The 19,285-nt window shown below is 44.4% G+C and overlaps 1 protein-coding gene across 1 annotated transcript in view; it reads left to right on the top strand.

Moving 5' to 3' along the window:
* Nucleotides 1–10,853: 10,853 nt before the first annotated feature.
* The window catches only part of GALNT6 (polypeptide N-acetylgalactosaminyltransferase 6), a 54,544-nt gene continuing 46,112 nt past the window's right edge, over nt 10,854–19,285 (top strand). Inside the window, exon 1 of the mRNA XM_056858569.1 lies at nt 10,854–11,423. Within this exon, the coding sequence (XP_056714547.1) occupies nt 10,936–11,423 (488 nt within the window). The 5' untranslated portion in view covers nt 10,854–10,935. The remainder of the gene's footprint in view (nt 11,424–19,285) is intronic.

Consider the following 19,285-nt stretch of genomic DNA (forward strand, 5'->3'; position numbering starts at 1 on the left):
GGGAAGAAGGGCGGGCTAAAAACGGAATCAGTTGGATGGGGTACACCATCACTCCACCCACTTTCTAGAAAGCCGCCATTGGGCACCCAACCCTGACTTGAGTACTCATGTGACCTGTTTGCCACCAGGCAATAGCAATCTGGGGAGAGAGAAAATAGCCAGCCATATTTGAGGGATAGGGTTGCCAGGTCCCTCTTTATCACCGGTGGGAGGTTTTTCGGGTGGAGCCTGAGGGGGGGGTTTGGGGAGGGGAGGGACTTCAATGCCATAGAGTCCAATTGCCAAAGCGGCCATTTTCTCCAGGTGAACTGATCACTATCGGCTGGAGATCAGTTGTAACAGCAGGAGATCTCCAGCTAGTATCTGGAGGTTGGCAAACCTATTGATGGATAACTTCTTTGGTCCCATGAACACATAGTTCTTGAAGACTTAAGATATTTTTAAAAACAGATCACAGTATTAACTGCAGCTAAGAGAGAACCCTGGGAAGAACTACTCTGTGCTCCCAAGGAGAGAGACATGCCCAGCATTTCTATCTAAATGTGCGTCTGGGTTTCTGCATTGAGGTTTTAAAAGCTCCTGTTCTGATATTTCCCAAGCAAGAGCATGACAGAGCTCCAAAACAGACAAGCCACTAATCTTCACATGACTGTACAAATATGTTTATAGAAAAGACTGGCTACTTCCTGCCTGCCACACAGAAGTTTAAAGTCTCTGTTTGCTTTCTTTCTTCCTTCCTCCCCTTTTTAAATTTTTTTTATTGGAATTTTGTTTTAATTCTACTGAAAATAAAGACAAACCTGCTGAACCGGGTGAACTTGCAGGTGCCACTTGTCTGTCCGCTGTTTAGCTGGTAGTAAATATCTTGCCTTGACCTAGATGACCCAGGCTAGGCGGATCTCGTCAGATCTCAGAAGCTAAGCAGGATCGGCCCTCGTTAGTACTTGGATGGGAGACCACCAAGGAAGTCCAGGTTCACCATGCAGAGGATGGCAATGGCAAACCACCTCTGAACGTCTCCCGCCTTGAAAACCCTACTGGGTTGCTAGAAGTCAGCTGCAACGTGAAGGCACTTTATACACACACACAGGTATCTTAAGAACAGATTTTTCAGTTGACATCTGCATTCAGAAAGTACAGAAAGACTCATCTTTTTTTGTGAGTTCCTGTGTTGGACCTCAGCTTAAATGTTCTCATTGTGTCTTGACTGAGTAGAATTGTGGCCCTGTCTAAAACACTGCTTTTTGAAAATGTTTTTCAGGACCCTGCCTTAAAAACAGTCAGGCAATAGATGACAATATAAATATTATCTCAGGGGATTCTACTGTGTCTGTGAGGTAGTGGGGTAACAGGAAATCTACCTTTTCTCCACAGCCTTGAGCAAGAAGCTAATTCTTAAGGTGTGTGTGTATGTTAGCATTTTGAACCTTTCCTCCCCTATGTGAATTGTATGGGAGGCTTTGACAGAGCCCAGCCCTTAAAATATACTCATGCTGCTCCCTCCCTTCTGCTTGTGCCTTCGCTCAGAACACTGGTCATTTATGCATGCGATTTTTACCAGAGGTTCGTTGCTCGCTGGACCCACACTTTCCTGTTGGGAATCTGTGCACCAGCAGTCTCCAAGCTGAAATCATGTCCCGCCCCTTTAAATGCTGCTTTGTAATTGGCTTACTTGTAGTGCTTACTGTGAGAGAAAATCCCCCCAAACCCAATTTCCACATAAAAAAAGCATTTTAAGAACAACGACAAAAAGGAGCAATCTGAAAGGGTGTGTGGGGGTGGGGGGAGAAATCCAAGCCTCAGTTTTAAAAAGATTTTCTTCTGCTCAGAAAGAGTTCCAAGGAAGCAGGAAGTATTTGAATCCCCGCCTCTGGACATGCTGCTTTGTAATTGGCTGTGAGAGAAACCAAGCTTCTGTGGCCCATGCTTTGCCTTCTGCACAGAGATTTCAGCCGAGCTGAGCTCAGGGGAGACGGAAGAGTCAGGTTAACAGAGGAATGGGAAGACCCGGACATTGCGAGGGCTGGCAGTGAGGTCATCTCTAATGGACAGAAAATTTGTGCATTACCCCAAGGAATAACTGAGACAGACCGGGGGCGAATGTGAGTGGAAGTACCCATGCATAAATGACCACTGATGATCCTTTATAGTACATACAGGAGGAGGAAGAGAAGTAAAACTTTTTTTGCTTGATTCTACTTGGAAGAAAGCAGCTGAGGCCTGGTGTACACCAGCCAGAGAATGCAGGGGGAAATAGTTGAGGTGATACAATGGGATGTATCCACTTTAGACTTGCGGGTGAGGGATTCCAGCTTTGGAAGTTCTTGGGCATGCAAGTAGAAATCTAGTGCTACTTACCCCCCCCCCTTGACTGTGCTACCTTTGCACTTGGAGAGAATTGTTAACATGGGGCATTCAAAAATGTGACCCTCCATGATCCTGCAGCCTGAATTGTTGCTGTCCATTTTGCTGCCTCATTCTCCTGCAGGAGTAAACCAGGCGTAAGATGCTTAATGTTGGGTGAGTAGGCAGAGTTGATGTTCTTAGGATCAATTAGACTGTAGGAAATCTTTGGGGGTTATTTGGGCTGCCAGTTGGCAGTTACTTATCCTTGCCGTTAGTTTGCTTCTCAGAGAGCATGGAATATATCATTTGAGCAGTGATTTCAAAATTGGCGGTAAGGAGGACTTAGAAAGAGGTAGTGAGAAGGGTGCTTACCCCTGCCCCAAACAAATCGTGTACATCGTTTTTTTAAAAGTTACATAAGCAAAAAACAAAACAAAAACCCCTCCCTGGGTTCTGGTTGTGTGGATAGAGCCATACACATGTAGAGTTTATGCATGCATCCCAATGAATGCATGTAGACTGGGGAAGAACTTGCCATTGGGATTCTCCTGCCCCCTTCCCTGTGCATGCATACGTGCACTGTATGTGCTTAGAGCATTAGAAGTGGGCTAAACTTACTGTGACAAACACATGTTTGCAAACCTGACTGTCTCTTGTATTAGTCCACTTCACACATGGAAGAAATTGTTACTGGGGACAAATAAGGATTTCCCCCCCTCCTAATTGCAATTGACTGTGGGAAGAGCTTTTGTGGGGGCATTATGGTATTTTATTTGTGTGCCTTAGCTTGCTCATTTGGAACCATCCCAACCCAGTTACTCTGGGTGGACTTGTGTAGACCACACCATCTTTCTGTTCATGGATTTCTGTTTTCTGGATTTCTTCAGTTGTGTAGACCACACCATCTTTCTGTTCATGGATTTCTGTTTTCTGGATTTCTTCAGTTGGTGGTGCTTGCTGCCTTGTGCTGCGGGGACTGAATTTAGAGGTCTCTTGTACCCTTCCAGTTCTACTATTGTAAGTACAAAGGAAGAAGCAAAACATTCCCAGTTATTATACCAAAAATCTAGGTTCTAATGCCCGGCTCTGAACGCCTACTTAAACTTAAGCATTGTGTCTCAAGAGTCCTAAACAAAGATAGTGCCACACACAACTGGTCTAGTTCACTTTAATTCAGAAGGAAATGCTGAGTAATAGGATGGCATGAATCAATTCCCGGCTGTGAAATCTGGCTCAGCACATCAGTCATTTGCATCTCTGCCCCCAGGTTGAAAGGATAATGACTCGTGTGTAGATGTAATTTTATTTCAGACAGCAAGAGAGATGTCAGCAGACCTCTTACAATCAGGGATGGTTCTTTCCGAGTCTGTTACTGTGTTGTATCCTTTTTGCTTTAGCTAAAAAGATATATATAGTCCATAAACCCACACACAAGTTTATCCTCCTTGGTCACGTACTGCTGTCACTCATGCAAGAAGAGAAAAAGGACATCCATCCTGTTTGGAATAGGTTGGGTAGGTAATCTCAGTTTGTCCAAAAGTTAATTCTGTGGGGATTTAGTGTGGTTTATAAAGAGAAGGAAAGGAGAAGGAAAGACGGATGCTGGATCCTCCTTGCACTCTTCGACATACTTGCTAATGGTAGCATTATTTTATGTGGAAAAGCAAATAACTTGTGACCAATCAGATATATATATATAAAAAAAGCTTTCTGCTCCAGCTAACTAGAATGGGAACTGTGAACTGGCTATTACAGGAGTAAGATTTTTTGTGTGTGATTTTTTGTGTGTGGGGGATCACTTCTAAAAATAATCTGTCATTTTACTTAAATTGCATACTGGCTGGTGGCACTAGGCCAGGATTGAATGTTGCGTAACACTTCTATGACATTTAACTATATCAACAATTCTGTCTTGGGTTTTCCCCTCTTCCAAAAGAATGTCCACGTGTGCAATGCAAAATATAAAATCTTTGGTTTTTATAACAGTCTTCTAACCTTCATGACTGAATGTGTGAGAGAGCTGATTTACACATGCAAGAAAAGGATGTAGGAATAAAGTGTGATAGAATAAACCGCACCACATTAGTCTACAGGGCGAAGGTTGCATTGCAGAATGTTCACCTGTGTTAAAAAATAATCCCTGTAAGTAGAAAACTAGCGCAGGAAACAAAGGATGTGTGGAAACTCTCTCCCTCCTGTGCTAGTTTTCTATTTGCTTGGAACTTCTTATGTGGAGGGACATTCAAAGCCTCTGCACTGCCACCTTATTCGCCTGCATATGTACAGTATGTTTTGGCTGGGCAATGGGCTTTTATTGGTCAGGAATGGTATAGTGCAGGGCTCCTGAACCTTTTCCAGCCTGCGGGCACCTTTCCGAAATTCTGAAACAGCAGGGTGGGAATAGTCACAAAATGGCTGCTGTAGCTTAGCTTCATTCACACAGTGGAGATCCCTGTGCTGTGTTAGCAGCTGCTGCCAAAGCCACATTTTTTAAAAAATCTGTACAGCCAGTCAGTAACCTTGCAGGGAAAAGCCCCATCAGGCCCTGTGTGTGTGTGAAGTGTTCGTCAAGTCGCTTCCGACTCATGGCGACCCTATGAATCAATGTCCTCCAAAATGTCCTCTCCTTAACAGCCTTGTCAGATTTTGCAAATTGAGGGCTGTGGCTTCCTTTATTGAGTCAATCCATCTCTTGTTGGGTCTTCCTCTTTTCCTGCTGCCCTCAACTTTTCCTAGCATGACTGTCTTTTCCAGTGACTCTTGCCTTCTCATAATGTGACCAAAATACGATAGCCTCAGTTTAGTCATTTTAGCTTCTAGGGTCAGTTCAGGCTTGATTTGATCTATAACCCACTGATTTGTTTTTTTTGGCCGTCCATGGTATCCGTAACACTCTCCTCCAACACCACATTTCAAAAGAATCTGGCCCTACCCACTTTCTAAAAACACTTGGCGGGTGGCAGGAAATGTGTTTGTGGACCCCCCATTGGAGACCCCTGGTGTACAGATTTAGCACTGTGAGAATGAGCCCGGAAGGAACTTTGGGACCGTCTGCCTGCCTGATTCCTCCCTTCCAGCGCTTATATATATATATATATATATATATATATATATATATATATATATATATATATAGCAAGCCGAATTTACGGAATTTTAGGGCTCTGTCTAAGCTGACCGATGAAGAGGTTCCTCTGAGCGTGCAAAAAGGGCACTTCCGTCATCACTTAGATAACCTAGTCAAGCTTGAGTCTTTTTTTTAAATAAAATTTTATTGGTTTTTTTAGGAAATATTAAATTTAACATTCGTTTAACAACATTTATAATAATAATCATTAGTAAATATCTCGGTAATGTTGTTAAAAATACATAGTAATGAATTAACAATGACTTCCCCATCACCTCTCTCTGCTTCAAAATGGATTAGTACATTTCTTTCATTTATTTTATTGACCCTAATATTAAACAAAAACCGTCAACAACTAATCATTAAAAACACATAATGGGTTGATGTAGTCAGGCTTGAGTCTTAACACATTTTTTTTAATTAAAACCTTATTGGTAATTAACAGGCTATGCTAGATCACTCCTCTCCCTGGGAAAAGAGAAATGATTTGGGGGAACCTCATGTTCCCAACAGGCCCTGTATATAAAGAGTCCCCTAACATGAAATGTGGTAGCATTTTTGAAGCAGTAGATGAGATAGTCTATGCAGTGTCATGACTAAAAGTCTTTCTGTAGAACTTTGTGGCTCCAGGTATCGCCTCCCTTACAATGCAGCTCACTAACTAACCTTGGGCTTAGCCACTCATCCTAACCTTCCTCATATGTGAGTATAAAATGTATGCTATCCTGAGTTCCTTGGAGGAAGGGCAGAATAAAAATATTTATTATCCTACCCTTCCTTCACCAAACTCATGGCAGTGTACATCAGTCTCCCTTCCAAATGCCCTAGACCAGGGGTGTCAAACATAAGGCCCAGGGGCTGGATGCGGCCCCTTAAGAGCTCTTATCTGGCCCGCGAGCCAACCGAGACAGCCACCCCCCCCCTCCTGAGGCGTCAATGATCAAAGAGTATTAAATGAAAGAAAATACTGTAAGAGTGTTTTTGTTTTAAGAATGTTTGTATTTTAAGTAAAACTAATATCATTAATTGGCTTTGTCTGTGTCTTCTATCAAGTTTGTATCTCCGGTACCTAGCATTAAATTTTATGGTACGTCTGGCCCGGCCCAACCAAGTGACATTTATGTCATATCCAGCCTCATAACAAATGAGTTCGACACCCCTGCCCTAGACACAGCCAAGACACAAGGGTGATACAATAAAATTATTGCAGAAGAACGAAAATGCCCATTTTGTCTGGATCAAACAGACTCCTTAGCCCACATTGTTTTAGCATGTCCACAAAATAATATTGCACTAAATAAATATATCGCTCCTTGAATAAAACAGCTAAAGACGCTTTCTGAGTAGCGGAGACTGGGTTATCTTCTGTCAGATAGATTGGTCAATTACGTGAGAGATGTGGCAACTTTTCCCTTTATAGTGTCAAGGAAAAATTAAATTTCATTTGCCCTTTTTAAAGTGTGAAGTGGTTGATGGATAGCCGGTGGCTGTTAAATCTAGGGAAAAAAAGGCGTCTCCCTTCCTCCACTTTACCTTTACAACAGCCCTGCAAAGTAGGTCAGGTGGAAAGAGTGTGACTGGCCCAAGGTTACCCAGCGAGCTTCGTGGCAGAGCAGGGATTTGAACCTGGGTCTCCCAGAACCCAGTCCAACACTTTAACCTACACCAAGCTAGCTGTGATGAATAGAAAGATATGGATCAATATCAAGTTTGTAAATTTGTTCCTAGCTGGGATACTACCATATGTAAATATCTCTGCAGGAAACAGTGAATGCAGTGTGAACCGCCCACCCCACCCCCACTTTCCTGCAGCCTAGGACCTCTCTCAGCACTACCATTCCCCATACTTTCACTAAAGCCATACCTGTATTAAAGAAGATTAATTGTTTTCTCAGTAATCCTTTGGTGACTGACATAGTGACATCAGTCCTCCCAAGGTAATTCTCATGTTCCAGAAGACGCCTTTGAAAGCAGAACTGGAAATGTTGCCCTTCTGCCAGCTTGGGAGCACATCTATCCTTTGTGATAGATTGCTGGGCTGGAAGGATTATGGGTCTCTCTGTGTCTTTCTTTGGGAAAATATAGCAGCACCACTATCCTACGCACAGCCTGATCCTGCGTGTGCTTACTCAGAAACTCCGCTGAGTTCTGCTCCCAAGTTGGGTTGGATCCAGGCTCAGTTTTCCTCTCACTCAAGGCACTTCTGTCAACAGAACACAACCTTTCTGCAGCCCATCGATTCCCCCAAAATACAGCTACCTGGGGACAGAGGACATTCAAAATACCGTATGAGGCAAATTGAGGCTCTTCAGCAGGAAGGGGAATTGGTAAAAACTACCCCTCCCCTTATATTAGTGGAAAGTTCAGTCTGGATCCAACCGTAAGGATGCATAGTATTGTACCCTTAAATAATGGTGGGTGCAGAGTAGGGGGGTCTGGCCACTTAGGCCCTGGGACGAGTAGATGCCACAGCTCAGGTCTTAAAAAGTCTAGTAATTATAAAATGAGCAAATTGCTGCAAGATTCCCCACCCACCACCATGTTTACATGTCTTCATTTCATGAAACAAACAACAGATTTGGTTATCTGCAACTTACTGGTTGAAAGCAACGATAAGTGGCAGGATTAGTGGTGGAAAGTGCTGCTGAGTCACAGCTGACTCATGGCAACCATGTAGGGTTTTAAAGGGAAGAGATGAACAGAGGTGGTTTCCCATTGCCTGTTGAAGCTGGAGGGTGAGAGATTCAGAACGGATAAAAGGAAGTATTTCTTCACATTACGCATAGTTAAATTGTGGAACTCCCTGCCCCAGGATGTGGGGATGGCTGCCAACTTGGAAGGCTTTAAGAGGGGAGTGGACATGTTCATGGAGGCTATGGCTATTCATGTCTACTAGTAAAAATGGATACTAGTCATGATGCATACCTATTCTCTCCAGGATCAGAGGAGCATGCCTATTATATTAGGTGCTGTGAAACACAGGCAGGATAATGCTGCTGCATTTGTGTTGTTTGTGGGATTCGTAGAGGCACCTGGTTGGCCACTGTGTGAACAGACTGCTGGACTTGATGGATCTTGGTCTGATCCAGCATGGCTTTTCTTATGGTCTTATGCCTCTGCGCAGCAACGCTGGAGCTCCTTGGTGGTTTCCCATCCAAGTGCTAACCAGGCCCAATGCTGCTTAGCTTCTAAGATCTGATGAGATCAGGCCAGCCTGGGCCACCCCAGTAAGGGAAAATGACAGACTGCGTACCCTCTTTTTCTCCTTCCACTTCCCATTTGATTGATTTAGGGTTCAATTAATGCTCCAAGAGATGGCAGTCAAGGCATACTGGCACCTGAGCTCATATTACATTAGTCCACTTGACTGTGTTTGCCATCCTGCTAGCTGAGTGGCAAAAATGGAATCTGCTTTCATCCCCAGCTGTTTGTGTGTGTGTGTGTGTGTAAATGAGCATATAAAGCTGCCTCATTGCTGAGTCAGGTCCATGGTCTATCTAGTTTAGTACTGCCTATTGTATTTAGTGTAATTGTTATCCTGCCCTTCCTCCCTCTCAACAACTCAGTAAGGTATGTTATGCTGTGGCAGAGTAACTGGCCTATTGGCACACCGCAGGCTTCATGACAGTGGGGGTTTGAACCCGGGTCTCCCAGATTCTCGTCTGACACCGTAACCACTAGGCAACACTGTCTGCCAACAGCCGCTCCAGGAGCTTAGGCAAAGAAAGGTCTTTCACATCACCTGAACATGGAGATGCCAGGGATTGAACCTGGGACCTTCTGCATGGAAGTTATGCGCTCTACCACAAAGCCCATGGCTCCTTCCCAGAAGCATCATTGCTCAGGGGCTGGTAATCCTGAATGGTGTCACTTTTTGGTTTAGAGCAGCTTAATGCCAGTCATTAAGTGGTTCGTTCACACATAGGCACAGTATATCCCCACATGAAGTCATCCTCTAGTATCTGGCATTTTCTCCCGTCTGGAGCCAGAGGTTGTCCTCAACATCACAGCTCTTCTGCTACCAATTAAGCTTGATTTCTCCCATACACTAGAGTGTTTATGGGCCTGCTTCATGTTGACCAGGGTTCCCCAATGCGGCACCCATGGCACCCACCGCTACTTCCCCTGGCACCATCTGAGCTTTTCAGAAAATGGGTGGGAATTTATTTTATTTATTTTATTGCATTTTTACCCCACCCTCCCCAACTCGAAGGTCGGGCTCAGAGCAGCTTACATGAACCAAAATATAATTGAAACAATAAAACATTTAAAAATACAATTTAAAATAGCCCAGATCAATCTAATAAGTAGGACAATAATGGCCCGCACCCCCGGTGCTAAAATCCAAAAAATAGCCATCTGCAGCCGGTAGATGAATCTGACCCCCCCCCCCAAGTTGGTATAAGCGGGGGTGGCGCTCTGCAGCGGGGGTGGGAGAAGGATTAGGGAGGCCAGTATTTATAATGAGAACTGCTGGGTTGGAGCCATTATAAGGCAACATTTGTTTTGGCTGCCCTCATTTATATTTATTAATTTTATGTATTAATTAAAACATATCCCACCTTTCCTCTTAGTTCAAGGCAGCTTACAATAATAGTTCATACATCCCCAGCTAAAACCAATGATAAAAAAGCCCCAAATCCCTTCTTCCTCCCCACCCCCTTAGAAGATGCCTGCTGTTCAAACCCCCTCAAAAACCCTAGCAGACAGGCAGGCCTTTCATCACTTCCTGAAGATCTCCAAGGAGGGAGCCCCTCTCAAATCTTCAGGTAGCCCATTCCACAGAACCACGATGGAAAAGGCCCAGTCTGTGGTCAATGCCTGATGAGCCACCCACTAAGTGGTGAGATAGCCAACAGATGGCTGTCTGGTGACTGTATGGGGATGCCATCCTCCAGGTGGGACCTGGAGATCCCTTGGAGTTACAGTTCATCTCCAGACTATAGATATCAGTTCCCTTGGAGAAAATGGATGCTTTGGATGGTGGACTCTATGTTATGGCATTGTAGCCCACTGAGGTCCCTGTCCTCCCCAGGTTCCATCCCCAAATCTCCAGGAGTTTCCCTACCTGGATCTGGCAAACCTACCCCACCTCTCCCGCTGGTGGTCAGGGGGGACTTGGCAAACCTATAACCATCATTGGCACCCAGGGACATATGGAAGGAGACGGTCCTTCAAATATGTGTGTCCCAGGTTGTGAAGGGCTTTAAAGGTCATAGGCAGCACCTTGAATTGAACTCAGAAACAGACTGGCAGCCAATGAAGCTGTTTCAAAATGGGCAACATATGGTCCTGGTGGAGGAATGGAGTTAGTGAAGAAGCACATACTGATCTGTTGAGACTTATCAGTTCTCTTGTGTGCCCCTCAGGTTTGAAAGAAGATGGTAAGATTCCACAGATTAAACGAAGTCTTGAAGAGTGTGCATCTTTGATACAGAAGCAGTTGCCCAACATCACTCGCCATGAGGCTGCTCCGAAGACACTACGGCCCACTGAAGCTGGCTTTGGTGGGCGTCGTCTTCATGATTTTCCTCTTCATTATGCAAAGGGACGTGGGCAGTGGGGAGAACAGGGAAGAGCCCTGGCTAAAAAACATTGTGGACAGGAAAGATCAAATGATTGACATAATGATGGGGGCAGTCAACAACATCCGGGATTCTATGCCAAAGCTGCAGATTCGAGCTCCAGTTCAGCAAGAAGCACCTGTACAGAGCAGCAAGTCTTGCCTACCAGGCTATTACACACCAGCAGAACTGAAGCCCCTTATGGAGCGTCCACCTCAGGACCCCAATAGCCCAGGTGCTGATGGTAAAGCTTTCAAGAAAGACCAATGGAATCCAGAAGAGACCAAGGAGAAAGAGCGTGGCTATGAGAAGCATTGCTTCAATGCTTATGCTAGTGACCGGATCTCTCTCCAGAGGCCCCTGGGACCAGACAGTAGGCCTCCAGAGTAAGCTTTTCCTCCTTTCCAAACTCTTTAGAAAATACTGTGATAAACACCAATTACTCTTTTCCAGCTCACCAATTACTCTTTTCCAGCTCACCATGTTGGGTATGACCAGATGGGAAGCTGATCATCTGTAGCAACCACCTATGTGGTGTGGGAGAATTTCCCTGGTTTCCTGCTTGCCTAGATTCTTATTAGGTGCACCTGTACAGCAAAATCCTAGTGGGGCATGAAGATGGTGGCCTTCTCCTGTTTGTTCTTATTAAAATAGTATTTGGGTGTATCATGCTTCTGTACATGGGAGTTACATTTTTGTCTGTCATGACTAATAGCTGTTGACAGATCTATCCCCCATGGATTTTTCTATTTAATGCCTTTTAAGCTACTGATATTGACAGTGTCTAAGTGAAATATTTGCCAGAGCAGTGCCTCATACTGAAGCACTTGTCCCTGGGAAGAGAAAGGGTGGCATCCTGTTGATGGTAGCCAAATTATATTGAAGATAAGTTTCATTGTTTGAAATTCATTGGTATGAATGGTGGAAAGGCCTTTCTAGATCAGGGGCTTGGGGGGGGCACTCTGCAAGGTTTAAAGAACCACTCTTGGATTGAAATTAAGCAAAGGAATTTGTACCTTTTGGAAACCTAACTCATATATAATGAGGAGTAAACCAGTGAGTTAGCCTGAAATATGGGCACTTTTGATTAACAGGGGGATGGTCTGCCTAAATCACTTTCTCTCCCCCCCCCCTTGTTCAATGGGCACAAGTTTCTCAGTGCAGACTTCTTTTGTGGCTTTCTCTAAAGCTTCCCACTAATCCTGTAATGTAGGTTGGGATGAGAGATCATGACCAAAGGTTGCCCACAATTCACTTTTCAAACTGCATTCCATTATTGAACGCCCATATCCATACTCAGTTGTTCTCTGCGGCTCCTCCAATCCAGCATTGTCCTGATTTAATTTCTGTTAAATTAAATTGCTCCGATAAAGCAAGAATTGTGCTACATGTTTGTACTATCGATTCACTTTTACTTGCCTAGAAAAGGGGCAGTTTGCCATTAGCAGTAAAGCTGAAAGAATTTAGGCCTCCAAAAACTTATCCTCAGAATTCTGCCTTGCAAATGCTTAAACTTTGCTGTTTCCAGGTCGGTCATCTGAATATTATGTGCTGTCTTAACTAGACACCCAATTTATATTTTATTTCAGTATTTGGTATTCATTCTGTAGTGGTATTAGCATATGACTGATAGGTAGTTTATTTGCGGCCCTTGGCCAGATAAAACAAGATACATGGACTAAAATGGTCTTACCGACAAAGGTTTACTGTCCGAGTCTTAAATCACTTAAAAAAATTAAAAAAATAAAATAAATAACATCCAAGTTACATCTGCCATTTGGACTAAGAGACTACATTGTGGCAACGAATTTTCATTGCAGCTGTACAAAATTTTGCTACCTGAGAGGTGATTGAGGGATTATCTCCTTGTAGGAGCTTTTCTATCTTTTCTCTTTCCCTGTTGGATCCCATTCTCAGTATGAGGGGCTCAATAAGCTTAGAACGGGGTATAGTGTAAAAGTTACAGTTCAGGAGAACATGTTCAGTGGTTTCTAAATCCCCGTATTTACAGGGGCATAGTCTCTCTGCCCTGGGTATCTTCTTGAATTTCCCCTCTAACATAGCAGAGGGTAAGGCTGCGCACCTAGCCAAGGTAAAAGCCCTCCTATATTTGTTAATCTCTAAGTAACGGAGATAGGCTGCTGGTGCAAGGATAAATTTGGAGGGGGGGAGCCATAAATAGGGGCACTCTTGCTAGATCTACTTGTCGCTCGATATCTTTAATCCTTTGGTTTATAGTTGACTTAGCTTGATCCTACCCTAACTGAAATAGTGCTAGGGGGGTAAAACCCAGGTTATTTAGTTTGTCTTCAATGGCTATTATCCACTTTCACCTAAAGGTATCACAAAAAATCAGTGGAAGAAGACCCTTGGGGTTGAAATTAATTTTCAGCCAGAGATAAAGCGAGGACAAGACAACCCTTGCCTCCAACTTCATCATGCCAGTTTCTAAACGGATCATAGCATTTGATACACATCTTGGCAATTGCAGGGCAGCTCTAAGAAACTTGGATTGCACTCGTTCCATGGGAATAAGACATGAGGGTGGAAAGTCAAGTTGTGTTCCAAATAACATTTGTGCTAGAGTTTTCGCCTGAAAAAGTTTAAGGGCGGCTGGAATATAGTGTGCCCCTTTGGTCCGGAGAAAATTTATTATTGATCTTTCCCCTAAATTGGCAACATAAGTATTATGGGCCAGCTTGGAGCCAGTTGCCTGGATTGTCGTTCCAAGATATTTGAATTGGGTTACCTGTTCCAACCTATGACCATTTATGCTCCACCTCCTATAGTAAGGGCGATTACCAAAAGCCATTACTTTTGTTTTGTCATAATTAATAGTCAAGCGTTGCTTCTCACAGAACGTTCCCACTCTCACTAGCGCCCTCCTTAGGCCAACTGGGGTTCTTGAAAGAAGTACTGCGTCATCGGCATAGAGCAGAATATGAATATGCCTGTCCACTAGTTTAGGTGGATGTAAATCCGGTGCGTTCAAGGAACTGACTATGTTATTTATATAATAGGCAAATAGCAGGGGGGCGAGTAAACAGCCCTGCCTAACTCCTCTATAGGTGTTTATGGGGACGGTAAGATGTCCTCTTCTATTGCACCTGACTCTCAGTGCTGTTCGTTCGTGTAGGGCTCGCAGCAGCATCAGGAGCCTTTTATCTACATTTGAGGCTTCAAGCTTGTCCCAGAGTAAAGGTCTGGAAATCGAATCAAATGCTGCCCTAAAATCAATGAATGCCGCATATAAAGAGGGTTGTCCCATATTAGAATATTTCTCTGCTAGATGTTGCAGGACAAGGCAGTGCTCTATCGTTGCTCTCCCTTCCCTAAAGCCTGCCTGCTCTATTGCCAAAATATCCTCTTGATTGAGCCAGAGGGTTAATTTATCTAGCAGGTGCCTTGTGTATAATTTGCTGATGACGTGAGACTAATTGGCCTATAGTTGGAAGGGTCCTTTCTATTTCCTTTTTTATAAAAGGGGACGACTATTGCCAGCCCCCAATCTTTAGGGATTCTTCCAGTAAAGTCTATGTAGGTAAACAGTGCGGATAGAAAGGGAGCCCACCATTCTATGTTCTCCTTGATAAACTCTTGGGGGATACCATCATATCCAGGAGCTTTACCCCGTCTTAGTTGGTTAATATGGGATTTGACCTCATTTAATGAGACAGGTGGCCAGGAGGGAATATTTGACGGGTCAGGACTATAGGGAGCCAAAGGATGCACGTCGTCATAAAGGCTGTGAAAGAGTATGACCAACCTATCCGCGGCCACATGTGAATCTAAAGGTGAGTTCTCCTTGCAATTGCTACCAGTAACTAGCCTCCAGAATACAAATGTATTTTTAGCCTTGGTCGCTTTAATCAATAATCTCCAAGACTCCTTAAGGAGCTCCTTTTTCTTTTGAGAGATTAAGAGTTTGTACATCTTTTTAGGCAGGAGAAGGGATTGTTGGGCTGCCTTGAGTTGGCTACCCTGAGCTTTGATGAACTTACTATAGGCTTGTTTAAGTGCTGTTTTTGTTTCAAGGCAGTCATTGTCAAACCAGGGCTTGGATTTAATTACCGACCTCTTTCGTTGCTGACATGAGCTAAAAAGCAAGGGTCTTAATCTCTGAATAAAATCCCTATAGAGTATTAATGAGTTTTGATCTGGGGCTGGATTTTAAAAAGCTGAACAGTATGAATATACCTCCTCCACTGACAGGTGATCTTTCAATTTAGATTGCAGCTCATTCGACCATCTTATAAATTTGCCCATTGGGTTAGATTCTGATGTGGCCGTTGTATAAAAAACGCTAAGGTGGGCGTCCCCTAAAGGTAAAGTGGCCTGTAAGCATAAAGCAAAATGCTCTCCCTCTAAATTAGGAAGAATTTAGAGAGCCTATGACTATTGCAAGTGGGTTTCAATTTTTTTGCCATGAGGAAAGCTTTTTCAAGTATTTGTCCATCAAGAAACACCTATGCATGTGTGAACCCCCAGCATGTTGCTGAAGGTGCACATTTTACTCTTGGTTGGTGCAAGGCATTGTCAAGGTCTCACCATACCCCTCTGTGATCTCTCACTGTGCGGCAGAAGACGTTTTGTGTCCCCCTGCTGTGGTAACTTACAGAGGAATCCTTTTTTTTTTTTTAAAAAAGCATTAAATTAGCAGCATGACACCTGAAAAACTATAGTTGCTGAAAAAATTAAAACCAGCAGTACATTGATTAAAAAACAGCATCACCCAAAGAACAACAAAGCAGCCAAAATTTAAACTGAAAGCAGCCTCCCCTGTGAACCTTTCCTTAAAGATAATCCACTGTGCTCTCCCCAAAAAGCTATTTGAAACAGTTACTGCTTTTTGTTATTTAATATGTAGCAATCAATTAGTATTTGCCAGCTGTCAAAGTCTCAGCAGCTGGCAGCAAGTCTAAAACTTTGAGGTTGTTAGGTAAAACTGAAAACGTTAGTTTGAATTTTGGATTGCAATCTTCTCATTCAAAATAGGGTTGGCAAACTTGCGGCTGGGGAGTGGGGAGCAGCATCTTGAGTGGCTGTATTTTTTACACTGTTATTGGCCCTAACAGGCAAATACTTGTTTAATCTGTAAGTCGTGATGATGATAGCAAACTAGCGGCTAAGTACCAACACTGGCTGAACTGCACACTGCCGAGAAACACCCGTGTGAATTGCCCACATGGATTCGGGAGTACTATCGGCTCTGCTTAACCACCTCAAGAAATTGTTCAGGAGAGGATAAAAACTTGCCAGTTTTGCTTCAACTAGGATACATTTCTCCTCTTTTAATTATCGAGCGCTCTCCCTGCTTCCTTCTGCCCTACATTTCCCCGCTGCTTTCCTGTCTGCGAAGCAGCAAAGCATCTGATCTGCAGCCCTCTTTCTTTTTTAAAATAAAGGCTGCCCAAGTTCAAAACCTTCTTGATTCCCTCTGTCCCCACCCCCCCGCCCTTGGTTTCGGTCCATTTCCTTTGCCTCCGAAGAGCTCCATTGCCCCCTTAATTTTTCACTTTGCTCGCGGAGTGGAACGGACCCGTCTTACAGTACAGGAGGGGGGTAAGGAAGGAGTCAAATGCGACCCCTTGTCTTTCCCCTTCCCTGTGGTCTCCCGAAGCTAGGGCTTGCTTTTCATAGGGGGAGATAAGTCAGTCATGGCCTTGTGGTGGGTGGGGAGGGAGAGGGGGGGAAAGCCAACAAAGGCAGCTTGAATAGTGGCTCAAAACCACTTTGCAGACGGTCCTCCTCCTCCTCTACCTCCCCCCGCACCCGACGACGGCCGATTATTTCTGCCTAGCAGGTGTAGATATCACAATGGAAGAATGCTGTGTTCTAGGCAGGGAGCGCAAGAATGTTATTCAGTCAACCAAAGAGGCATAAACCAATTTAAATTAAAGCGCAAGGCCCTCCCAGAACCGAAACCATAAATCGGAAAGCTGGGGGAAATTGGCGCAGATGGAGGGAGCCTGTGAATGAAACTTGTATTGTTGGGTACTTTCGTAGGGGGGTGGAGGCTGAAGAAAAACCTGATCTTCCATGTGGAACGTTTTCCCCTTTTGATGTGTGCCAGAGGTATGCGGCATGTAAGGGACCCTTTGCCTTCCTGCTGACGAGTTCAGAGCAGGGCCTGGACAGCGAAATCAAAAGGGGGTGGTGGTGGGCAGTTTACCCTCTGCCAAAATTATTTAAATCCCCTTGACTCAGCCATGCTCCTCTAAAGAGTTGTTTGTCTTCTGTGCCCTACAAATGTTGGTTCAAATGTGGGAAATAACCGTCGCCTCTTACTCTTACGCGTACCAAATGTCCATTTAGGGAAAACTGTCGTTCTTGTTGAAAGTAAAGATGCCTAGTGGGTTTGGGAATTGTTCTGGCTTTCCCAAAGGCCATCATTCTCCTTGCATATTGGAGTTCAAGCTTAGAGGAATGAGGCTAAACCATTTTGGGAGGGCTGAGGAAAATTCCCACCACCACCGCTGCCCATGTTTCAAACAACACACTTCTACATTTCACATGTTTATTGTCACAGGTAATAATTTGGGACCGTGTACAAGGTATGCATGCCAACAGTATGAATCCCTGCACTTAAAGAATAGTGAACCCTGCTATAGTAGTTTTGTTTTCTGCTGCCAAGTCACACCTGGCCCGTGAACGCACTAGCAGCTTCCCTCGCAATTTAAACGTGTCCAGTACTCAAGCATCCAACGCGACCTAAAATTTCTGTTCCCACCGCGACGCCTTCCTCCGCTGTATTAGATCAAATCCGTATGTTTTCCCCTCGAGGCAGCATTCATGCGCCAGCTCGAAGGAGCATTGTGATTGGCTGAGGTGGTAGCCTGCCGCGCATGCCCACTCAGTGCTTGAAACGCCGATTGGTCCAGCGTGGGCAGTGAGGCGGGGGGAGTGGGGGGGAACAAGGATGGCGATTGGTCCAGCGTGGGCAGTGAGGCGGGGGGAGTGGATGGTGGGCTGGCAGCAGGAAGCGGATTGAAGACAGATTTTATGTTCGCACTTCAGGCTCCGGGTGAGGAAAACGTTTAATTTCTTAATTCGCCGTATAAGCGAATGCTCTTAACACGGAGAAATTGTGCTCTGGAGACGTCTCCGGAATACTTCGGAAGAGATGAAGTGCGAACATGCAAGGAAACCCCGTAGAAATCGGAGCTCCAAACGCGAAGCGCGGACATGGTCCTGAATTATAGGAACCCCGTAAGGTTTTCAAGGCAAGATACGTTCACAGGTGGTTTGCCTTGGAGATCTCCCATCTAAATACTGGCCAAGGCCGGCCCTGCTCAGCTTCTGAGATCAGCCGAGATCAGTCTAGCTTAGGCTATTCAGGGCAGGGTGCAATAGTAGTCAGGAGGCATAAAAATCCACCACAGTTTTATTGCAAACAATCCATTATATAGTGCAAACCAACCAGCGTATTCTTTGTTTACATAACACTATCAGTACTTTCACAAAGTACCAGCACAGACAAGTCTCTGCCCTAGCAGTTTACTATCTAAAATTTTTGCTCAAGAGTAGGCTATAGGACCTTGAAGGGACTCTTGCCCCAATAAAATCTTTCTGTGCCTTCTTGAAATGGTCCCTTTTAGTCAAGCTCTTTTAAAGGACAAAAGAAAGTTCAGACTAGGGTTGCCAGCTCTGAGTTAGGAAATACCTGGAGATTTTGGGAGCAGACGCTGCGGAGGGCGGGGTCTGGGGAGGAGAGGGACTTCAATGCCATAGAGTCTAATTGCCAGAGCGGCCATTTTCTCCAGGTGAACTGATCTCTATTGGCTGGAGATCAGTTTTAATAGCAGGAGATCTCCAGCTACCACCTGGAGGTTGGCAACCCTAGTTCAGATGGGGACAGCAAAATGAAGCAAGAGAGCTATTCAAACTAACATGGCCATATGGCAGGTTTTTAAAAAATCTTATTTAATAAAACTGTTGATTATTTAAAAAATGTCTGTTCTTGTAGGTTATCCGGGCTGTGTGACCGTGGTCTTGGTATTTTCTTTCCTGACGTTTCGCCAGCAGCTGTGGCAGGCATCTTCAGAGGAGTAACACTGAAGGACAGTGTCTCTCAGTGTCAAGTGTGTGGGAAGAGTAATATATAGTCAGAAGGGGGTTGGGTTTGAGCTGAGTCATTGTCCTGCAAAGTATTAAAGGTAATGTGCTAATCATTGTCCTGTAAGTATCAAGATAATGTGCTAATGAGGGTGTGGTATGTTAATATGGAACCATTGTATCCTGAAGTGAT

The sequence above is a fragment of the Euleptes europaea genome, chromosome 1, assembly GCF_029931775.1.
Source record: "Euleptes europaea isolate rEulEur1 chromosome 1, rEulEur1.hap1, whole genome shotgun sequence".
Classification (NCBI taxonomy): Eukaryota; Metazoa; Chordata; class Lepidosauria; order Squamata; family Sphaerodactylidae; genus Euleptes; species Euleptes europaea.